Source organism: Hemicordylus capensis, chromosome 15 (assembly GCF_027244095.1).
Source record: "Hemicordylus capensis ecotype Gifberg chromosome 15, rHemCap1.1.pri, whole genome shotgun sequence".
Taxonomy (NCBI): Eukaryota; Metazoa; Chordata; class Lepidosauria; order Squamata; family Cordylidae; genus Hemicordylus; species Hemicordylus capensis.
Genome location: NC_069671.1, coordinates 19,031,382 through 19,052,210, shown reverse-complemented (window position 1 = coordinate 19,052,210; position 20,829 = coordinate 19,031,382). Strand labels below are relative to the sequence as shown.

The following is a 20,829-nucleotide window of genomic DNA, read 5'->3' as shown; positions in this document are numbered from 1 at the left end:
GCAGGGGGAGGGTTAGGTTGCCCCACCCCTTGTGGCTGATGTCAGACGCGGGTTGTGTGTGTGGGGCTTGGGCACTGGGGCGCGCACACGCCTTGCGCATGCAATGGACGCCCCATAGCTCTGATTTGTTCCCTGGCCACCGGGAACCTCACTACGCCCCTGCCTCACACACACCAGCTGCCTTGATCAGAGAAGGCGAGAATCTCACTTTCTCTCTCTTCCTCTCACCACCAGAGAAAACAAGAAAATCTCTCTCCCTCTCCCTCTCTTGCACGCACACACCTGCTTCACCTTCTGCACCTGTCTGGTCACCTCTGTCTTCCAGCCCAACTTTCTCTCTCTCACCCATCTCAGTGACTCTCTTCCACAACCCTTCCCCCCCCCACCCCATGTCTCCGTCTCTCCCCTATTGCCCTGACCTCCTCCACGATGCATGCACGCTTTGTGAGAAGGCTTCACCAACCAAAACACAGTGTTGTGGTTTGTGGGGGTGTGGGAGTTGTACAGCACCACACCATCCTGAGCAGGAGGGACAAGAAATCCCAGGCACAGGCGAAGCCTCCAGAAGGCGTCGGTGACTCAAAGTGTTCAGCCCGGCGCCACCTGACCAAAATCAGACTGATGTCCCTCCCTTTAGCAGGGTGACGTTTCGAGACAGCCTGTCAAGTGCCAAAGGATGTGGCTGCAATGCCTGAGCCCAGCAGGACATCAAGGCAAAAGCTCTCCCTTGCGCTTGGCCCCAGCAACCAATATGGAGAGACAGACTGCCCCTGAATGTGGAGGTTCTACATTCTGCTAATAGCCACCATGACTCATAACACTCTCTTACACACACACACACACACACACACACACACACACACACACACACACACACACCAGTCAAGGCCCCAGCAGACTTGGCCCGACAGAGCCTTCCTGCCAACGAAACGCCCACCCAAGCCCCCTCTTGCCTCCCTAACGACGCCAATCCTCACCCTGCACCTTTGAACATGCAGGCTCTCACTTCGGCACCGGACCCCACCCATTCCAGGCACCGCGGCTTCTCCCCCTCCACGGGCCGTGCTGGGAAGAGAAGGGCCACCTACCGATTTGGTGGACTCCAGCGACCCCGAGGAGAGAGTATCGTGGCTGTCTCGGCTCTTGGAGCTGAGGTGGGGCGAAGAGGAGGGCGAGTCGTCGATGTAGGGCATCAGGTCGTGGTGTCGCCGCTGCTCTTCCGCCCGGTCCGCATCGTAGACGTAGCCGGGTGGCATCCCGCTGAAGGAGGCATCTGAGAATGGGAACAGTATGCCACAGCAATGAGGAACGGAACTGCTGGCCCAGAGGGCACACACACACGGTTAGGGGTGCCCGATTCTGGCTTTCCCAATCTGGGTGCCTAATTCGCATATTATGCAAATGGGCTGGAAAATAATGTTTGAGCAGAAGAGTGACTGCACATTTTGCCCCATAACTCTGCTTCTACCAGGGCTGGAGTTTGGCTTTTTTTTTTTAAGTGAAAGTTGAAATCCAGGGGAATCTGGGTGGGCAAAGCAATCTGGGTGAGATGCTTGAAATCCGGGTGAAGCCCGAACTTCCAGGGGGCATGGCAACTTTACACACGGTCCTCTTTTCACTCCGTTTTCAGAGCTAACCTGCATGGGCATTGCAGTGCCCATTTCTCCAGGGCAAGAAAATCCTCCTAGGTTTTTCTGCAGTCCTATCTAAAGGCCACTGGAGACGATCCTGATGTCCCCCAGACAGATGCTGGACTAGGACCGGGGAGACCCAATTTCAAATCCCCATTCAGCCATGATCCTTGCTGGGTGACTCTGGGCCAGTCACTTCTCTCTCAGCCTGACCTACTTCACAGGGTTGTTGTGAGGAGAAACTCAAGTATGTAGTACCCGGCTCTGGGCTCCTTGGAGGAAGAGCGGGATATAAAAATCAATCAATCAAATCAATTAAAGTGGCTGTACTACAACTCCCAACATCCCCAACCATAATAGAAGACATGTGAGCACTGTAAGATCTTCCCCTGAGGGGACAGGGCTGTAGGCCAGTGGGACAGCTTCTGCACCCATGCCAAAGGTCCCAGGTTCAATCCCCGGCAGCATCTCCACGGACTTTTGGCAAAGCAGGTTTTACCACGGGTTTATGAGGATTTTTTTTACCCCAGGCTGAACTCTTAATGCACAGTAAAAAACCTGAACTGTGTGTGAACTGGTCTCCGATAACTCGCAGGGACTTTGGGGTAAATCTAGCCGACACGTGAATGCACACACACATAAACTCATTCCGGAGGAGATGTGAGTTAAAGGGCTTCAAAAGCCCCGTGTGAAAAGCTTCTCAGTAGGGCTGAGAGAGACTCCAGTCTGAAACCTTGGAGAAGCCGCTGCCAGTCTGTGTAGACAGTACTGAGCTAGATGGACCAAGGGTCTGACTCGGTATATGGCAGCTTCCTATGCTGAGTCTGAACTTTAACACACACAAAGGCAATCACGGAATCAATCACAATCATGCTTGTGAAAACTTCTCTAATTTATACCCATCTAGAATGGATTTTCTACAGCTGTAAACACAGCTGAGGGTTAAGTTAAGTGACTGATGACCTCCACACCCTATTGAGACCACATCTGATGCAGCTTTTCTGTAATTTTGAACTTCCACCATTGTATGGATGACATTTAACTTTGCCCATTTATTCAGCAGCCCTATTTTACCTTGTTGGTCACACCTCCTCTGGAAATTTTGGACTGTTATTGTACATGTTTATATTTTTGTATTTTGTATTATGTGATGGTTTGAATACCATTGTACACATCATTATTCCTGTCCAAATGTTGTGTTTGGATTTATGATTTATAGTTCACGAGTATCAGTAATTAGAGATTATTTTACTATTGGTTTATTATTTTTAAATATATATTTCCATAGTTTGGTTGCTTTACATCATTTGTATATATGTTTGCCACAGTCACGGTGGGATTTCCCCTCCCTCCCTTCCTCTTTTTTGCGAGCCTGAACTTTAGGCACTTCCCAGAAAGGAACAAGGATTTTCTCTTGAAGTGACTATCATGAGGAAATCTGGGTTTGAGGACAGGGTGATTGTCAGCTGCTAGAGACTGCTAATACAGAGGAGAGCTGGTCTTGTGGTCGCCAGCATGACTGGTCCCCTTAGCTAAGCAGGGTCTACCCTGGTTGCATATGAATGGGAGACTAGAAGTGTGAGCACTGGAAGAGATTCCCCCACTTAGGGGATGGAGCCGCTCTGGGAAGAGCAGAAGGTTCCCAGTTCCCTCCCTGGCAGCATCTCCAAGATCAGGCTGAGAGAGACTCCTGCCTGCAACCTTGGAGAAGCTGCTGCCAGTCTGTGAAGACAATACTGAGCTAGAGGGACCTATGATCTGACTCAGTATATGGCAGCTTCCTATGTTCCTATGACAGAAGCCAAAATGAAATGGGAAACGGGAGAGGCAATGAGAGAGATTGGGGAGGCTCAAGGGCCAGAGAGGCCCAGCAGGCAGAAGCAGCAAAAGATCTTTCCCACATGCTCCCTCCCACCAGCACAGTCAGCTTTCTTCTCTCTCTCCGCCGAGGAGGCCTTTTGCCCCTCACTGAGTGTCTTATTCATCTTGCACTCCAAGAGAATTTGCATTTTACCTGCAAATGTGAATCAGAAAGTGTGCAACAGGGACATTGTTTTCCTCTTTGTAAACATAACAAAGAGCCCTTTAAAAATACGCATTTCCTGAAGTTTGACAAGAGGTCGTGCTTTGTTTTCCCCCATCCACAAACGTGGCTGCAAATTAGGCACCTGGATTTTGGAAAGCCAGAGGCCCGTGGCTTCATGGCCTGCCCCCTAACAAGCAGACGGTACATTTGGGTTGCTTCTGCAGAGGCTCGGCATGCCACACGGGTTCGTTCTCCTTACGGCGATAAGCAGCATGCCTGCCATCCTCCTTCCTCGCCCTTTTCGTAGGGGTGGAGAGGAGGTCAGGAGCTTCCGCTTGCAGCTTCACCCTCCAACCACAATCCCAAATCACAGGTTGCTCCTGGCCTGGGGCTCCTGACCTGAAGGCAGGAACTACGAGTGGTGCCAGCAAGCCACCCTTTGCCACCTTTGCACAAAAGGGGAGGAGAAAAGGCTCCTTGCAAGGTAGAAGCCGGAGCTGCCGATCTCTCCTCTCCTCTCCTCCTCGTGCTCAAACGGAGGGGGAAGGGGAGGGCGCAGGCCCCAGGCACAACACTGCTGCTCCTGCTCATTCTCAGAACGACAAGCCATGATTTCTTGCTTCAATTTGGAGGAGCCTCTCTGGGGAAGCCAGCCTGCCCAAACGGTGGGGCTCTGCTCGCCGCTGCCGCCGCCACGTACAGAGAGCCACACGCTCAGGACAGGCAGAAGAGGTCTTCCCCCATTTCTCCCCAAAAGGAGAGATTCCTCCCCACCCCCACCACCCCCGAACAGGAAAAGCCACCGCCAATTACCCCAGAAAGCAGCCAACGCTGATAATCGCAGCGGGCCCAGCTTTCTCTCTTGGAGGCCTGTGTGCAGTTGCCAAGGAAACCGAGTTAATTCCAATCCCTTCACTGGGCCAAGCCTCTGAACTCCAAAGCCGCCCTTCACGTGCACGCCCTCTCACCTATTTTATTTTATTTTATTTATTGAAAGCATTGGCATGCATGCTGCTTTCCTGAAACATTCAAAGTGGCGCAGGAGGACTCTCTTTCCACAAATGCGTCTGGAACGGCAGCTTCTCCCAAGCACGGAAGGGAATGAGGACCAGAATTGACAGGCAGGGAGAGGCAAGAGGCACCTGTCAAAGTGGTGGTTCTCTTCTATTGAGCAGGGGGAGAGCAACTGGCCCTGTCCAACCCCAGCACAGCATCACTCCAGTGGCTGCTGCTGGCATGCACCTTATGTTTCTTTTTAGCTTGTGAGCCCTCTGGGGACAGAGGCACGCAGGCCTCAACCTGCTCAGTGCCAAGGCCAGAACGCTGGCACAGAACGCCAACAAAGAAAGGGAGAAGGAGGGCAGAAGCCATGATGCCGGGCCAACATCAGAGGAAGATGACAAGTGTAACAAGGGAGGCGTTGTTTCTGCCCTCTTTGGCACAGGAGTGCGGGCGGCCACAGATGGTGAATTATTCACTCACGGTCATCAGGGAAGCATCCCTGGAAGTGGAGGCTGGCTTGATGGGCTGTGGGGGTTTCACCCCCACTAAGAGAGGACCCACACCAACCAGGCTTCATTTTTCTCAGGCAAAATACTAGGCAGGCGGATGTACTGGCTGACTCAGGGCTAGCCTCAGCCAAGCTGCTGTTCATCTGTGAGGGAGACAGTCTGGTCGGGATCTGGAGGGGCAAATCGTCTATGCTGGGACCCTCTCAGGTCTTATCATGGTTCCTCCCCCTCATACTGTTGTACAGCTCTAAGATGCATTCGCCAGGTGGTGGGGGAGAGAAAAGCTCTTTCCCGAAGTGGCTTGCGATTTTCACCCAGAAAAAACAAACAAAACAAATCGTAAAACAAACAGAAACTACATATTGCTTGGAAGGACACAAATCTGGTGCGGCACAAGGAGAGTTGATATACAACATTAGTCACCCAAGCATGACTAGAACGCCAATGGGCCTTTTCTCTATGGGCAAGCCAGCAGACATCACAAATATATGAACCTAGGAAGCGGCCTGATCCCCACTCGGACCACTGCTCCATCGAGATCAGTCTCGGCCCGATTTTTCTTTTTTAGATTTGAGCCCTGTGGGGACAGAGGACCATCTTATTTTTGCATTATTTATTTTTCCATGTAAACCACTTTGAGAACTTGGGTTGAAGAGCGGTATATAAAATATCCGTAGCAGTAGCAGTCCACACGAACTGGCAATGGCTCTCCAGGGTCTTTCCAAGCCCTACTGGAAGATGCTGCCAGAAACTGAAACTGGGGCTGTCCACAGGCAAAGGAGAGGCTCTCCCACTGAGCTTGAGCCCCACTTCCCCATCAGACGTTCCAACTAGCATGACATCAACCCACCACTTTGCTTCTGAAAACACACAAGACCTTCCAGCAGAACTCATTCACATTTTAAGCCGAGTCCTAGTACATCAAGCAACAGATATGCCTGTGTGAATCAGCCCTCAAGCAATAAGAATGAGAACAGCTCTTGCCACAGGTAGAACCGTGTGCAGTTCTGGTCACCGGATCTTAAGGACGACATCTTAGAACTGGGAAAGGTGCAGAGTTGGGTGACCAAAGTGATCAGGGGCCTGGAGCGCCTTCCTCATGAGAGCAGCGGTTCCGCACAGCCCTACCTGTTGAATGGCCAGCCTGAAGGCACTTGGCTCTTGGGTGGGGCATGGAGAGGAGCTACCCAAGCTGCCTCCTTCAGCACCCCCCAGCAGTATTCCCTCTCACAGGGATTCCCAGATGTTGTTGCCTACAACTCCCAGAATCCCCAGCTCCAAAGGCTTTTGCTTGGAGATTCTGGGAGTTGTAGTCAACAACATCTGGGAACTCCTGTTAAAGGGAACACTGCCCCCCCCCAGCTCATTAGGACAAGCCGCTACCATAACTATTTGAGCACAGCTTACCAGGGATAGTTGCCATTTGGGAGGCCGAGATACTTAAAGCAAAAGGAGAGAGAAATCCACTGGAAAAGATCCCAAATGCCATCCCCAAATATTCTTCATTCAGCAGGGCTGCATGCAAGGAGCCATCTCAGTGCCGGTATTTCCCCCCCATGGTATTTGGAGCTTACCTTTACCAGCACACAGTCATGCATGAGATGCACTGGTATCACCTTACCACCCTCCTATACATTTAGCGGGGACTTTCCATCACAGACCAAGTTGAGAATCAGGACTTTCCTGGTCCGACGCTCACCTCTGCCGAGAACTCACTCAGTGGCCTTCGGGAAAATCCTCCCTCTCCGCCTCACCTCCCCAACCACCACAATAGGAGGCCAAGAACGCTTGCAGCGATGTTGACAGAAGATAATACCTGTGGGGCGCTTTGAGCACTCAAAAAAGCGCTGCACAAGTGCTAAGTGATGTCGTTATTGGCAACCGTCCACTCTACTGTCCACTCTACTCCCCTGGCTAGGAGAAGCTGGCCACATTCACTAGCCCTGCGCCCGTCTCCTACATTACTCTCTGGAATTGACTCAGCCCCCAAAACGCACCCACCAGGTATTGCATAAGGCGTCCACAGGCTGCTTCAGCGACAGCTGGTCACGCCTACACGCCAAGGACGGATCTGGCTCCCTCTACACTCCAACAGCAAGAGAGCGACTGAAGGTTCTCATAGCAGTAGCTGGCTTCCTCTGAAGAGAGAGAAGAGCTCACTAACCGCCAGTTAACACAAAATGCAGGATAACCACCTCTGCCTCATTTTTACCTGACGGATACAACACACTATTTTTCCAATCCAGAGATCATGTCTTATTTAAAACGAGAAGGTGAGGCCTCTGGCTGTCTGGGCAAAGTCATTTTGCATAGTTTGCACTTAAAGGAACTAAGAACAAATATGAACGCCAGAAAGGGTAGCTCCTACCGAGTGACACTCCCGTTACACTTTCTGCAACTAATTTGAATTATTTTGTGATTTGTAACAGTTTTTAAAAAAATTATTTGCACTATAATGACAGTCGAATAGGCAACTCAATTTTCATTTTGAATTTAATTTAATTTGTGGTAGTTCATATGGATATGAATTAACCACGCAAGCTTTGGCTTCAGGCTTCTCCTACGCCATGTTCTATCAGACTTACATGTTTCAGATCAGCCCTTTGAAGTACAGGACACCTTGCAGCCCGCCCCAAAGATATCCCTTGGAGCTGCACAAAGACCCAGCTAGCAACTCCAGCCAACCTTCTCTTGGTACCTCGCAATGCCCCTGCCACAGGCTCTGCAGAAAAGTGGGATAGGAACATAGGCAACTGCCGTATACCGAATCAGACCATTGGTCCCTCTAGCTCAGTATTGCCTACCCAGGCTAGCAGCGGCTTCTCCGAGGTTGCAAGCAGGAGTCTCTCTCTCAGCCTTATCCTGGAGATTCTGCCAGGGAGGGAATCTGGAGCCTTCTGCATGCAAGCATGAAGGCACTTGAAGACAGTCTCAGTGGGCAAATTCAGGAAGTGACCAGGCAAATCAGCTGCTTCAGGCGGGAAGCCCCAAGTGCCATTGAGGAAGGCAAAGCTGCCCCATGGGACACAGAGCAGTGGGGAGGTCTGTGTGCAAGCCCCACTGAAATCAGTGGTAGTGCTCACACACAACTCCCCTGCACTTCAGTGAGTTCTTGCATGGAAGGTGGCTCCAGTTAGACAGAGGAACGGGGCCTTTGGGTTTCCAGCAGACACACCACAACGTCTTGTCTCAGCAGGGTTACAGATGAGAGCTGGTCTTGTGGGAGCAAACATGACTTGTCCCCTTAGCTAAGCAGGGTCCACCCTGGTTGCATATGAATGGGAGACTTGATGTGTGAGCACTTGAAGATATTCCCTTCAGGGGATGGAGCCGCACTGGGAAGAGCGGAAGGTTTCAAGTTCCCTCCCTGGAAGCATTTCCAAGATAGGGCTGAGAGAGATTCCTGCCTGCAACCTTGAAGAATCCACTGCCAGTCTGTGTAGACAATACTGAACTAGATGGACCAATGGTCTGACTCAGTATATGGCAGCTTCCTATGTTCCTATAAACGGCTGTCATCAGATTGCTGCAACACCCAGAAGTGGCTTCCGTGGGTGTATTCCTGGGGACCTGGATGTACAACAGACACTCCAGACTTGCCTGTGTTGCGTGTTTATCTAACAGACCTTTGCACCCTGCCTAGGTGGAGCTTCCCCTGACCTAGAATGCAGAAGCCCAGCTGTTGGCTGGTGCTAGCCATCCAGGGTATTGGCGTTGCTCTTTAAAGCTTCATATGACTGGAGTCACCTTATACCCTTCTCAGAGATTTCAGTGAAATGTGACCTTCCTCCAGGTGCCACCACCACCTCCACAGTTAAGGTGACCTTCAGCAGGCCACAGAGACTTCTTGGTGGTGCCACCACACCTGTGGAACTCTCTGCCACCTAATATACACCTGATCCATCCATCCAGTCCTTTTAGGAGAGCTGTAAAAACCACACAGGGTTTGATGCATATGTTCAAGGGAAATATCAGTTATATTCTCTATCCTCTTGCTCTAATTTTCGTAAAATAATTAAAACATCTGAAGTGGCGGTGTTTTTACACTGCATTACTAATGCACTAGTTACCTCTTTGGGGAACTGAAGAGCAGCCTATACATTATGAAAGAAAGATTCCTGCGCCTGTCCAAGGTCATGCTGATAAAGAGGCCGCCTTTCCGGCTCAGCATAGGCCATTGTCCAAGTCCCCTTTCAGCAGCAAATCCACTCACAAGGCCCGACTCCTCAAGACAACTAGGAAAAACACAACAGGCTGCCAGCGAGAGGTGAGGAATTCAGTCCAGCATCCTTGGATGTTTGGAGAAGGACAGAATCTACGGTAGGCGGAAGCAGCAGAACACAAAATGTCAAGATTGCCCCAAAGAGACATCAGGGATGACGCAAATCTTTAGTGCGCTGAAATGAGGGAATCCACACTGCTCACAACACCAAAAACAGACTCTCCAGGAGAGCTGGTCTTGAGTTATGGTAAAGGTAAAGTGTGCTGGATTTCGGCTCCTGGCACCTACAGAGCCCGGTGGTTGTCTTTGGTAGAATACAGGAGGGGTTTCCTATTGCCTCCTCCCACGCAGTAGGAGATCATCTTCCTATAGCGCTGCTGCCCGATATAGTACCAGCAGTGGGGATTTGAACCAGCAACCTTCTGCATGTTAGTCAAGGTAGCAAGCATGAATTATCCCCTTGACTAAGCAGGGCTGGCCTGCTTTGCATATGAAAGGGAGACGACATGCGTGTGTACTGTGAGATCTTCCCCTTAGGGGCTGGGGCCGCTCTGGGAAGAGGACCTGCCTGCCTGCCTGCAGAAGGTTCCAAGTTCCCTCCCTGGCAGCATCTCCAAGATGGGGCTGAGAGATACCTTGGAGAAGCCGCTGCCAGTCTGTGTAGACAATGCTGAGCTAGATGGACCAAGCGTCTGACTTCAGCTTCCTATGTTCCTAACTGAGGGGACATCCCCTCCTTAGTGGTGCGGAGGCACCAAGGAATCTCCCGCTTCAAAAGCCATCACACTGTTTGTCCCAGAGGATAAACAAGATCCAGCAGTAACTGAGCAGAGAGGCACTGTTCTAAAGTGGCCATTCTCTTGACTGAGCAGGGGGAGAGCAACTGGCCCTATCCTGCCCCAGCACAGCATCCCTCCAGGGGCTGTTGCTGGTGTCTAGCTGATGTTTCTTCTTAGACTGTGAGCCCTTTGGGAATAGGGAGCCATCTTATTTATTATTTCTCTATGCTTAGGGAACTTTTGTCAAAAAGCGGTATATAAATATTCTTCTTCGTTGCCGTAAACCTGTTCTGACATGCTTAGGAACATAGGAAGCTGCCAGATGCTGAGTCAGACCATAGGTCCATCTAGCCCAGTATTGTCTGCACAGACTGGCAGCGGCTTCTCCAAGGGTACAGGCAGGAGTCTCTCTCGGGCCTCTCTTGGAGATGCTGCCAGGGAGGGAACTTGGACCCTTCTGCTCTTCCCAGAGCGGCGGCTCCATCCCCTGAGGGGAATCTCTTCCAGTGCTCACACTTCTAGTCTCCCTTTCATATGCAACCAGGGTGGTCCCTGCTTAGCTAAGGGGACAAGTCATGTTGGCTCCCAGCAGACCAGCTCTGCTCTCTCCTCCTTTAGACGGCATGCACAAGGGCCCCCCTGATCCAGACTGGGCATGTGGCAGAATTGTTCCAGCAGGTGGGGCCTTGAGCGCCAAGCTCCCTCCTCCTCAGGCCTTCCATCTGAAGGATGGAAATAACACCCTACTTTGCCAGGCTATTGTGAGGATAACAAGCAAAAGGTTAAACGTCTCCAACACTCCACTCTAAAAAATGAAACAACAACACGTTGTATTTGCACAGTGCTGTCTATTCCAGGAGAGCGGGCAACCCCAGTTTACACAGAGAAGATAAACAGAGGCACTAGGGCCCGCAGCTTAAGAGCAGCACCAGGCAGCCTATGCAAGGCAGAAACACAGGCTCCGAAAAGCAGAGGAACTGCAAGGAACAGATTGTGCTCGGCCCCACACAAACCGCCACACAAGCAAAGCCACTTCCTGAACGGGGCTCCTTACAGAGACACATGGGAAGGAGCTGGGCAAGAGCCAGCGATCTCTGCAATAACCAGGCGTGTCTCGGAGGTACACAGCTGTGTCAAAGCTTCCGTACTCCTCAACCGGGCTGGGGATGAGAGGAGCTGGAGTTCAACAGCATCTGCGGACCCATAGGAGCATAGAGAGCAGCCTTCTGACGAGCCAGACCCTTGGTCTGTCTAGCTCAGTATTGTCTTCACAGACTGGCAGTGGCTTCTGCAAGGGGACATGCAGGAGTCTCTCTCAGCCCAACCTTGGAGATGCTGCCAGGGAGGGGCCTTGGAACCTTCTGCATGCAAGCTTGAAAATGCTCTTCCACTGAGCTACGGCCCCATTCCCTCAGGGGAATAGCTTCCAGAGCTCACACATGTCGTCTCCCATTTGAATGCAGACCAGGGTAGTCCCTGCTTAGCAAAGGGGACCATTCATGCTTTCTACCACAAGACCTGTTCTACTCCCCGAACTTCGGAGCCCTGGCTTTAGAGGAGACTCAACTAGGCTCTGCACCCAAGTTTAATGGAGGGAAAGGGAAGCGATGCAAAAGGCTCCCCAGAAAATGCTCCAACAGAGTTCCTGTTTGCTGCAATAGAACTTCCCAATGGGTGGTGTCCCCAGTTTAGTGCTGGTGGGGGTAGGGTTGCCATATTCTGTCTTTCCAAATCGGGGTGCCTAGTGACTGCACATTTTGCTCCATAACTCCGCTTCTACAAGGGCTAGAGCTTAGCTTTTCTTTTTCTTTTTCATGAAAGCTGAAATCTGGGCGAATCTGGGTGGGCTAAGCGATCTGGGTGAGATGTTTAAAATCTGGGTGAATTTTTTTTTGGGGGGGTGGCAATTCTAGGTGGGGGTGGGAATTTAGATCTGCTGTGCTTCCGGCACCAGACAAGCCAGCTCTGGTCGGGTCCTAAACCACAACTGCACGCTGCTGCTGTCACTTCTTTTGCTCCAGCCAGCAGGATCCCTGCTCCTGCTTCAGAACAGCTCTCTGCTTATTTGATTTGCCCTGCCAGTCAATTTAGCATTTAGAGGCACTTAGGAATTATTTCAATGCCTGAACCCTCCTCTGCCCACTGCTAAGCACAAGCAGGCAAGTCAGTAAGTCACCAGGGCTGGGGAAACATAAAGGACTGCTTGTGCCGAGAGGAGCTATATTTAGGGCTTGGCTTTGCTGAGAATTTTCTTTTCTTTTCTTTTCTTTTGGCAGAAAGTTGCCAAGCAGGCTCAGTCAATACCTGGCTCGCCCTTTTCACCACTGCCGCTTGGAAAGGTCTTAGAACAGAGGGTCTTAGAACAGAGGGTCAGATCACAGATTTGTGGGAACTCATGGCAAGGTGATGGGCTTCCACCCTAAAAGGCCCCTTTTTCTTGAACAGTGAGCAGGGGTGGGTGGGTGGGGGGGGGACATAATCACAGTTGGACCCACAGTGCCCAAGAAAGGGGAAGTTAACTCTTTATCCTCATGTCATTTTCCTGCCACAAGTCTCAAAGCAACAATTTGTCCCCCAAATAGGCACTCTGGGGGCAAATCAATGCTTTGGAGGGGAGGGGTATGCAAAGAGATTTTTGGAAGGAGAATGGCAGAGGGGCAACGAGTTAATCTCCATTTACTTCCTGTGCAATGCACCGCAGTCTGGACCAGGATCTCACACACACACCCCATCACCCACCCCCCACATGGCTGTTATTTTTTTTTAAAGTTGGAAGCATGCCTCTTTTCCATGTGTTCTCATGAATTTGTGGCCTGATCCTCAGAACACACTTAAAATAAGAACTGCAATATACTCTGGCAGCAGAGCAGCTCAGAACTAAAAGTCTCTTTGGAAGACGACAACTTACATCCCGCTTTACAATATTAATAACAAAACAATACAATAACAATATTAATAACAAAATTCAGCCATCCCAGGTCCTTGGGAAGGACTCGATGTCTGGATAAAACAAACCAGTCAATAACACCTGTCTGACTGTGTAAACAAGAAATAATAATAATAATAATAATAAAAGAAGAAGAAGAAGAAGAAGAAGAAGAAGAAGAAGAAGAAGAAGAAGAAGAACAAGAAGAAGAAGAAGAACGTAGTGACTCCCATAAGAACTCACAGCCTAGAGACCATGGTGGGGAGGTACCTGGCCCATCTCCACTGAGAAAGATGCAAATACTGGATGGGGGGGGCGGGGACAGGAAAGCAGACCCCTGAAGCACAGCCACCATCCTGTCGTGCTCAATGCAACCCTCCAGAAGCCATCATGCAGCGTCCCACGGGAAGCCACACAGATGACCCATCAACATTAATGGACCTTAATAGCTTCTCTGGTTCTCAAGGCTGCAGAGAGAGGCAGGCCAAGCGTTGCTCGAGCGTCTCTGGGGAGCAAGGCTGAATGCTTAACCTTGGGGGCAAGCAAGGGGAGGCCATAGGGCACAGCTAGCTATGACCTGGGGGGGCAGGCGGCTGAGCTGAAGCAAAGGAGAAAGGAAACTGTGCAGTTGGGCGTGCATGGTTCTTGTGAGTCAGAGAAGACCAGAGGAGGAATTCTTAGGGACCACTAACACAATCCACAGAGCCAACCAGCAAACCTTGATGGTCCCACTGCTGGCAGCATCTGAACCTTTCCCCACGAGGAGCTTCAGCAAGACATCCAGTTCTGTGCTTCTGAGCATCCCACACTTTTTTTGCTCACGAGGCCAAGAGGCTGGCCAGCAAGGCCATTTAACACGGATCCTTCAGAAAGCTTCTATGCAGGCCAGCTGGTTTTCCCTTCTACAATCAGGATTCCGCCCAAATATCCATCCGGTGGATAATTTAAAATCTTTCAAGGCCACGTGTGGTTAACCACGATCCAGATGAGCAAAAGGGGCCAGCCCGCTTTGGGACCGCTGCCTTTGCTCAGCATCTGCTTGAAAGGGCAACAGATGCTAACTGGTCTCCAGCATGTGGAACCGAGCACTGCAGAACCACCCTGCTACATACAGATTTCATGGCTGTGGGGCAAGTGTGGGTTGGGTAGCCAAGGCTTTCTCCTCCAGTCCACAGCCGGGCCCTTCCTCTGCACATGGTGGAGAAGAGCTGGGCATCCTCTATGGTGGTCCCCAGAGCTCAAATAAGAGCCTCTCTCCACCAGACAGCCATTAAAAGCGTAACCCAGAACTGCCCCACCCAGAAAATGAGCACACAAGCGAGGCAGAGACTGGAACCCACAAGCCAGCATTCCACGGCCAGCCCCACTGAACACCACCAACTAGGGCTGAGGTGTCTAGTGGTGGGTCACCTGGCTAGCTTCCCTGTTTGGTCTCTGTCTTTTCATACGCCATTTTTATGTTTGGCTTTTAGAGCCCTGATGGATCCAGCCTCAAGATTTTCTTCTGCAGCAAACACTTCCCAGTGCATGAACATCCAGCAAATTTACAGGCTGACATCCCTCCCAGTCGTACTATTCAAGACAACGTCTAAAGGGCGGATACATTTCAACAGGACTTCCTCAAGTAACTTTTTTCAGGATCAGCATCATCAACCCACATTGGCAGCATCAGAGAGAGTCGGCATGCAACAGAATTTAATTTTACAAACACTTCATCCACTTATTTGGGGAATATCCCTTGATTAGGTGGAAGGTAGAGACCTAATAAAGAAGCAGACCTCTGTATTTGTGGGACGTTTCAAAATGGCCCATACTTTCAAAACCGGCATGGGGAACAAGAACAGGTCCAGCTTGTTCCTCGGATGGGACATTTGGCCCCTGAGGTCATGAGGAGCCTAGTCACCCTTCATCAATCTGGCAACGCTGAGAGGAGGAGGAAATTCAGGTTTCCGCTGCCTGCCGGCAGGACTGCTCCTCCCAGCACAGGGCACCATGAGATCTAGTCTGTAGGAAATTGTGGAATAACCACCAAATTCTGCCCCCAAAGACAGCAATATATGGGGGGGGGGAGATTGACTGTGTGTGTAATGCCTAGTTGAGAGAGAGGTGTGTGTGTGTGTGTGTGTGTGTGTGTGTGTGTGTGTGTGTGTCCGTCCATTACTGCCACTCACGCCCTCTCGCCTACTCCCTAGCGTAGCAGGAAGCTGGTGGAGTGACTTGCACACCATATGCTGTGCACTGGATTGATCCCCTCTGGGGATGGCTCCAAATTGATTTCGCAGAGACCGTTTTCTCCCCGTGCAAGGGAACTGATGCATGCCTTGGCAGCAGATAATAAATGGACCCTGTTAACACAGTAAACAACGGGCCATAAAGTGCCTGCATCTGCAGAGACACAAAAGATGTCAAGAGAGTAACTGTCTGCTGGGTCAACTCTCGCTGTTTAAAGCTTGCAAGCTTTTAAACCCCACAGGGTCCTCAGGCATAGGCAGCCAATGTGGAAGAGTGGTTAACATCTGCTTTCAAAAGCTTGGCCGGCTTCCAAGCACATGCAGATGGCCTTTCCCCTCTCAGAATACCCCTGTGACAGAAGAAACGGCAGGGAAATAAAAACGCAGCCACACCTCTTATAAGCAACACCTTAGCACACATTAGAGCCCAAGTCACTCCATGCATGCAACACGAGTTAGAACAGAGGCCAGGAAACATTTCTGGCTTAGCACCTTCCAGTTCTGGAAAACGAGGCAAGGCAGTAAAGTTCTGGTCCCAAATTCCACCGGGTTGGCAGCCCTGTGAAGGTAGGCAGCCAGTACAGACACTATCCTGCTACGCTCACAGCCAAGCTTTGAAATAGACACAAGAGGGGAAGGGGAAGCCAGAGGTCCCCCAGAAAGAATTTTTGAGATAATCCAGATGGCTGCTTTGCTTTATCAGTGCCTTTACCTGAAGAGGAGAATCCGCCTAAAATGTCTCGGGCTAACAACACACACATATCCTGAGGGCACCTTTGGGACTTCTCTCTCCTGTGGCTTCTGTGCTGCTGCTCTCCATCCTTTTGTCCGGCTTCAACACGGGGCGAATTCTCGAGTGAAATTGTAAATCACGAAGCCATTCCATCCCCTGAGGAGTGGGGGAGGAGGATTTGCTGCCCCTCACTCAATTTCAGAAATCATCAGGGCGAAACCTCACAGCAACAATTTGCAACAAAGAACTCCCACTCGCTCCAGGGGAACCTTTGCTAAGCAGGGTCCAGCCTGGTTTGCATTTGAAGGGGAGATTCCATGCGTGAGCACTGTAAGATCTTCCCCTTAGGGGATGGGGCCGCTAGGGTTAGGGTTAGTCAAGATCTCGGCAAGAGGAGAAGACTAAACTGTCCTGCCTGCCCCACGGCATGCCTGCTCTGGCACGTGGGGCCTTGGGAAGAAATGTCCTGGGGCCCTTTCTCAGAATCCAGCCACTTCCAGAACCTACCGGCCATGTTTCTCAGACCACCTTATTTTAAAAAGGAAGGAAAAAAGCAGCAAGATTTTTTGACCACAACGTTTGTTTACTGAAAGGCTGAGTTGGCACAGCTGACTCTGAAATCGCACTTGTTAAAAGAATGCAGAGGCAGAGTTCATCCCAACCACACACACACACACACAACGGCTGGGTGTGGGGTGAGAGTGCAGGGAGCCACCGAGATGCTGGTTCGGGGCAACTGTTGTCAACAGTCTCCTTCCATTTCATGTCCAATCCTATTTTGCTTTCTTCCCTGTTGTTGGGCAGTAAGTGGGATTCCCTTTTTCATCCTCGTTTCCTCTGGGAGGCATGGAAAGAAGAGATAAGCCTGCCTCTCCTAAAGCGCCGGAGAGATAACAGGAATGGCTTTGAAAAATGATTCTCCTCTCCCCAGCGCCGCCCCCCACTGCATTTCCCCCCTGCCAACCACAGTTCAACACAAGCAAAATCGGCCCGAACTTCACAAGCTGGGCAGGCCTGGGAATCTGCAGACAGAAACGCTTTCCGGAATGAAAAGGTGTGCCTGCAAGTTCTCCCCTCTGCAGCTAACAATGGCTTTGGAGGCAGCTTTGAAGCACAGGACTAAACCCTCCCCTCCCCACGCACCATGGACTCAATCCAAATTGCTCCCCCTTTGCAGCAGGTCTTTCAGCAAGAAGAAAGGAACATAGGAAACTGCCATATACTGAGTCAGACCATTGGTCTATCTAGCTCAGTATTGTCTTCACAGACGGGCAGCAGCTTCTCCAAGGTTGCAGGCAGGAATCTCTCTCAGCCCTATCTTGGAGATGCTGCCAGGGAGGGAATTTGAAACCTAGATGCTCTTCCCAGAGTGCCTCCACTAAGGGGAATATCTTTCAGTGCTCACACACTTCTAGTCTCCCATTCAGATGCAACCAGGGCAGACCCTGCTTAGCTAAGGGGACAAGTCATGCTTGCTACCACCAGACCAGCTCTCCTCCCAGAGGAGGAGACAAGACAGGAGAAGGAAGACAGGAGCAGCCCCAAAGACAGAACTCAAGCATTCGGTCCAGCCTAGTCCTCAGCAAGGAAGAATGGCTGAGACTATATCTACCCCTGCCCCATGGTAGTCACTTGAAGGTGAACCCTCCAGTGGAAGCAACGCCCCATAACAAAGGGGGCGGATGGATCCTCGAAGGTCCCCAAGGCCTCTCAAAGCACTCAGGGCAAGCTCCTGTGACCTCAGAGTCACCCATTCAGGGCTGGCAGAAGAACAACATGCTCTCCAGGGGTGGACCACAGGCAAGCCAAGATTTGCTGGGCTTGACGGGAATCCGGCAAGGATTCCCCTTTAGAAGTAAAGGGCTGGGGGTGGGCAGGGGAAAGTTAAACCTTCTTTTTCTACCTTTTAAAAACCCCGGCAGAGACAGCTCCTCCCATGGGCCCGCCTGCCCCCCCAATGCCACGAAATGGGTCTAAAATGGGCCAACCTGTCATTCGGGAGGGAGGCAGGCGGGCCCATGGAAGGAGCTTTCGCCGCCATGCCTGCAGCGCAGCGGTGTTTTTTAAAAGGTAGAAAAAGAAGATTTAACTTTCCCTTGCCCCCCTGACCCAAGCTCTTTACTTGCACACCACTCACAACATTTGCCGCCCCTCAAAATTTGCTGCCGTAGGCAAGTGCCTATGTTGCCTATGCGTTAATTCGCCCCGATCCGCTCGCTCTCAATACAGGCCCACCATGACCCCAGAACAGCCAAAGGCTATCCTGAGAGGCATGGCTGGGAGTGCTATCCAGGAAGAGAGAGCAAGAATGGGGAAGGAGCCCTTGTTTAGATTCCTCTTGTGTGTTAACGACCAATTTGCAGCTGGCTGCTTGGCTGGAGTCCATCTCCTCCAAGCAAGTAGTGCCCGAGCAAGACGGGCAGGTGTGAGCCCAATGCCAGAGCCTGGAGAGGCCGAGGCACACAGAGCCGCCAGAGATCTGCAGAAAGCATGACCCATGCCAGGACAACTCCCACCACCCTCAGCCTCAACAATTTGGGAACTGTTGTCGAACACAACAGCTGCAGGGCCTCGGGCTGACCACTCCTGGCCTGGGCACTTACAGCCCAATTTTCTGTTCTGTTTACTCAGAAGAAAGTCCCCCTTTGTTCAATAGGACACTCCAAGCAAGCATGTGCAGGAGGCAGCCGAAACCTCCAAGAAGGCAACCTTGCCTCAGTATCCTTGCAGAGAGCGCTGCTGGGCAGAAAACTTGTCTCTTGCCCTTCCACAGACACAATTCTGCAGTGCAAAAGAGATGTGAGCCAAAGCTTTTTTGATTACGCTTCTGGGTTGTACAAGACCACCACCATGCTGCCAACTCAACAGGTTTTTGTTACAATGGCCAGTTAGAAATCCAGCCCAGAAATGCATGAATTTTAGAACTGGAAAGCCAAAATTAAATAAATGGATTATAAATGCCTCTTTTCTTGCCAGGTTAAGTCATGGATTCCAATCAATCCAGCCAGCCCACTCAGTTGTCATCAATGGCTTGAAATCCTCAAGGAAGCTCCCTAGAATAACATTATATTACCTGAAAAGGTTTAGGTAGCCTTTTTCCTGAAGAACAGCATTTCAGACATCACATACATACATACATACATACACAAACAAAATATAAAATAATATAAAACAATAACAACAACTTTATTTGTTAGCTGCCCCATAACAAATTGTTCTCTGTGTGGCTCACAACAGAGAATTAAAACACAATAAGAACACATTATTGTTTTTGCCAAGTTTTGTAATCTGGCAAAGAGGCACCTTTTAACGTGGTGATTGTCTTTATTGAGCAGGGGGAGAGTAACTGGCCCTATCCATCCCTAGCACAGGACCTCCAGTGACTGTTGCTGGTGTCTATCTTATGTTTCTTTTTAGATTGTGAGCCCTTTGGGGACAGGGATCCACCTTATTTGTTGTTTCTCTGTCTAAACTGCCCTGAGCCATTTTTGAGAGGGTGGTATAGAAATTGAATAAAATAATAATAATAATAATAATAATACCACCACAACAGACCAAAAAGATGGAAAGAAAATACAAAATACAATACAAAGCAGCTTTAGAACTCATTTTAAAATTAGTTAAAAATCCGATCAAATCTGAAAAAGGCCTGGGTGAACAAAAAGGTCTTTACCTGGCACGTAAAAGAACAAAGTGATGAAGCCAGGCGAGCCTCACTGGGGAGGCTATTCCATAAATGGGGTGCCACCACCGAAAAGGCCCTCTCCCTGGTAGCCACCCACCTCACCTCGTTTGGCAGGGGCACCCGGAGGAGGGCTTCCAAAGAAGATCTTAAGGTTCGGGCAAATCTAATAGAATCCATAAACAAGAGACGGCAACAAAAGAAACCACCACAATAAATACCACCACTTTATGAGAGCAAAATGAGAGCAGAGGAGAGGCTGCAGGGCACCCGCTTTGCATGAAGCGGCAAAGGATCCCAAGCACGATCCCAGGAATCTCCAGAGGAACAGACCTGAAGGCACAGCAGGGCTTTGGGGGCAGGGGTGGGGGGCTTCCCATTCCTGCAAGAGATGCTGACGTACAGTGAAGAACAGGTTTTTCTGCAAAAAATAAAGCACAGCACAGGAAAAATTTCTACCCCACATCTCTGGATGGAGCCCAGAGACAGATGCTCATTACAAGACACACACTTACTCAGTAAGCACCTTCTGCAGCCTTCACGCCCCCAGTCATTAGCTCATTTTGCCTTTTGCAGCATTTAGAGGAAATTGGAGGGGCAGCAAGCAGGAAGCTGCAGTGAGTGAACTGAAGGCAATCAGGTCAAGAGATGGAACAGAAACCACAGAGACAAAAACGGCCTCTGCTGATTCCTATCAGGGACACAGCAGGCAACAGCACTAAACTCACTTGGACTGGGAAGAATCAACCAAAGCCAACTCTTCATCTCCTCACCCTAGGATGTTACCCCTTCCTGCTAGACTAGAGAAGCAAAGCAATCAATTACGGAGAAAGAGAAAGTCAACCAAAAAGTGCTGGAGACGACAGCCAAGCCTTCTTGAGCACACCAGCCATGCCTGCATTTGTTGGATGTGGCCACCTTGTGATAGGTCAAGGGCACTCTGCACATGCTCTGAGACATGTCTGCAATATTGCACATGTGCAAGACTGAATCATATCATTCAAACACTTTCTGGGGCAAAGCCTTAAATAGCTCCTGTAAAACAGCATTTCCTGCTTATTATTTCCTGCTTTTCCACCTCACAGATC

The 20,829-nt window shown here is 50.4% G+C and overlaps 1 protein-coding gene across 5 annotated transcripts in view; it reads right to left on the bottom strand.

Annotated features, from left to right (window-relative positions):
- The window catches only part of BCR (BCR activator of RhoGEF and GTPase), a 100,832-nt gene that overhangs the window by 53,629 nt on the left and 26,374 nt on the right, over positions 1-20,829 (bottom strand). For 4 of the 5 annotated variants that reach the window (XM_053280462.1, XM_053280463.1, XM_053280465.1 and 1 more), the window contains one exon: positions 1,089-1,273. In XM_053280462.1, the coding sequence (XP_053136437.1) occupies positions 1,089-1,256 (168 nt within the window). In that variant the 5' untranslated portion in view covers positions 1,257-1,273. Of the gene's footprint in view, positions 1-1,088; positions 1,274-1,637; positions 1,885-20,829 lie in introns of those variants that run through there. The other variant, XM_053280466.1, reaches the window with a different exon arrangement.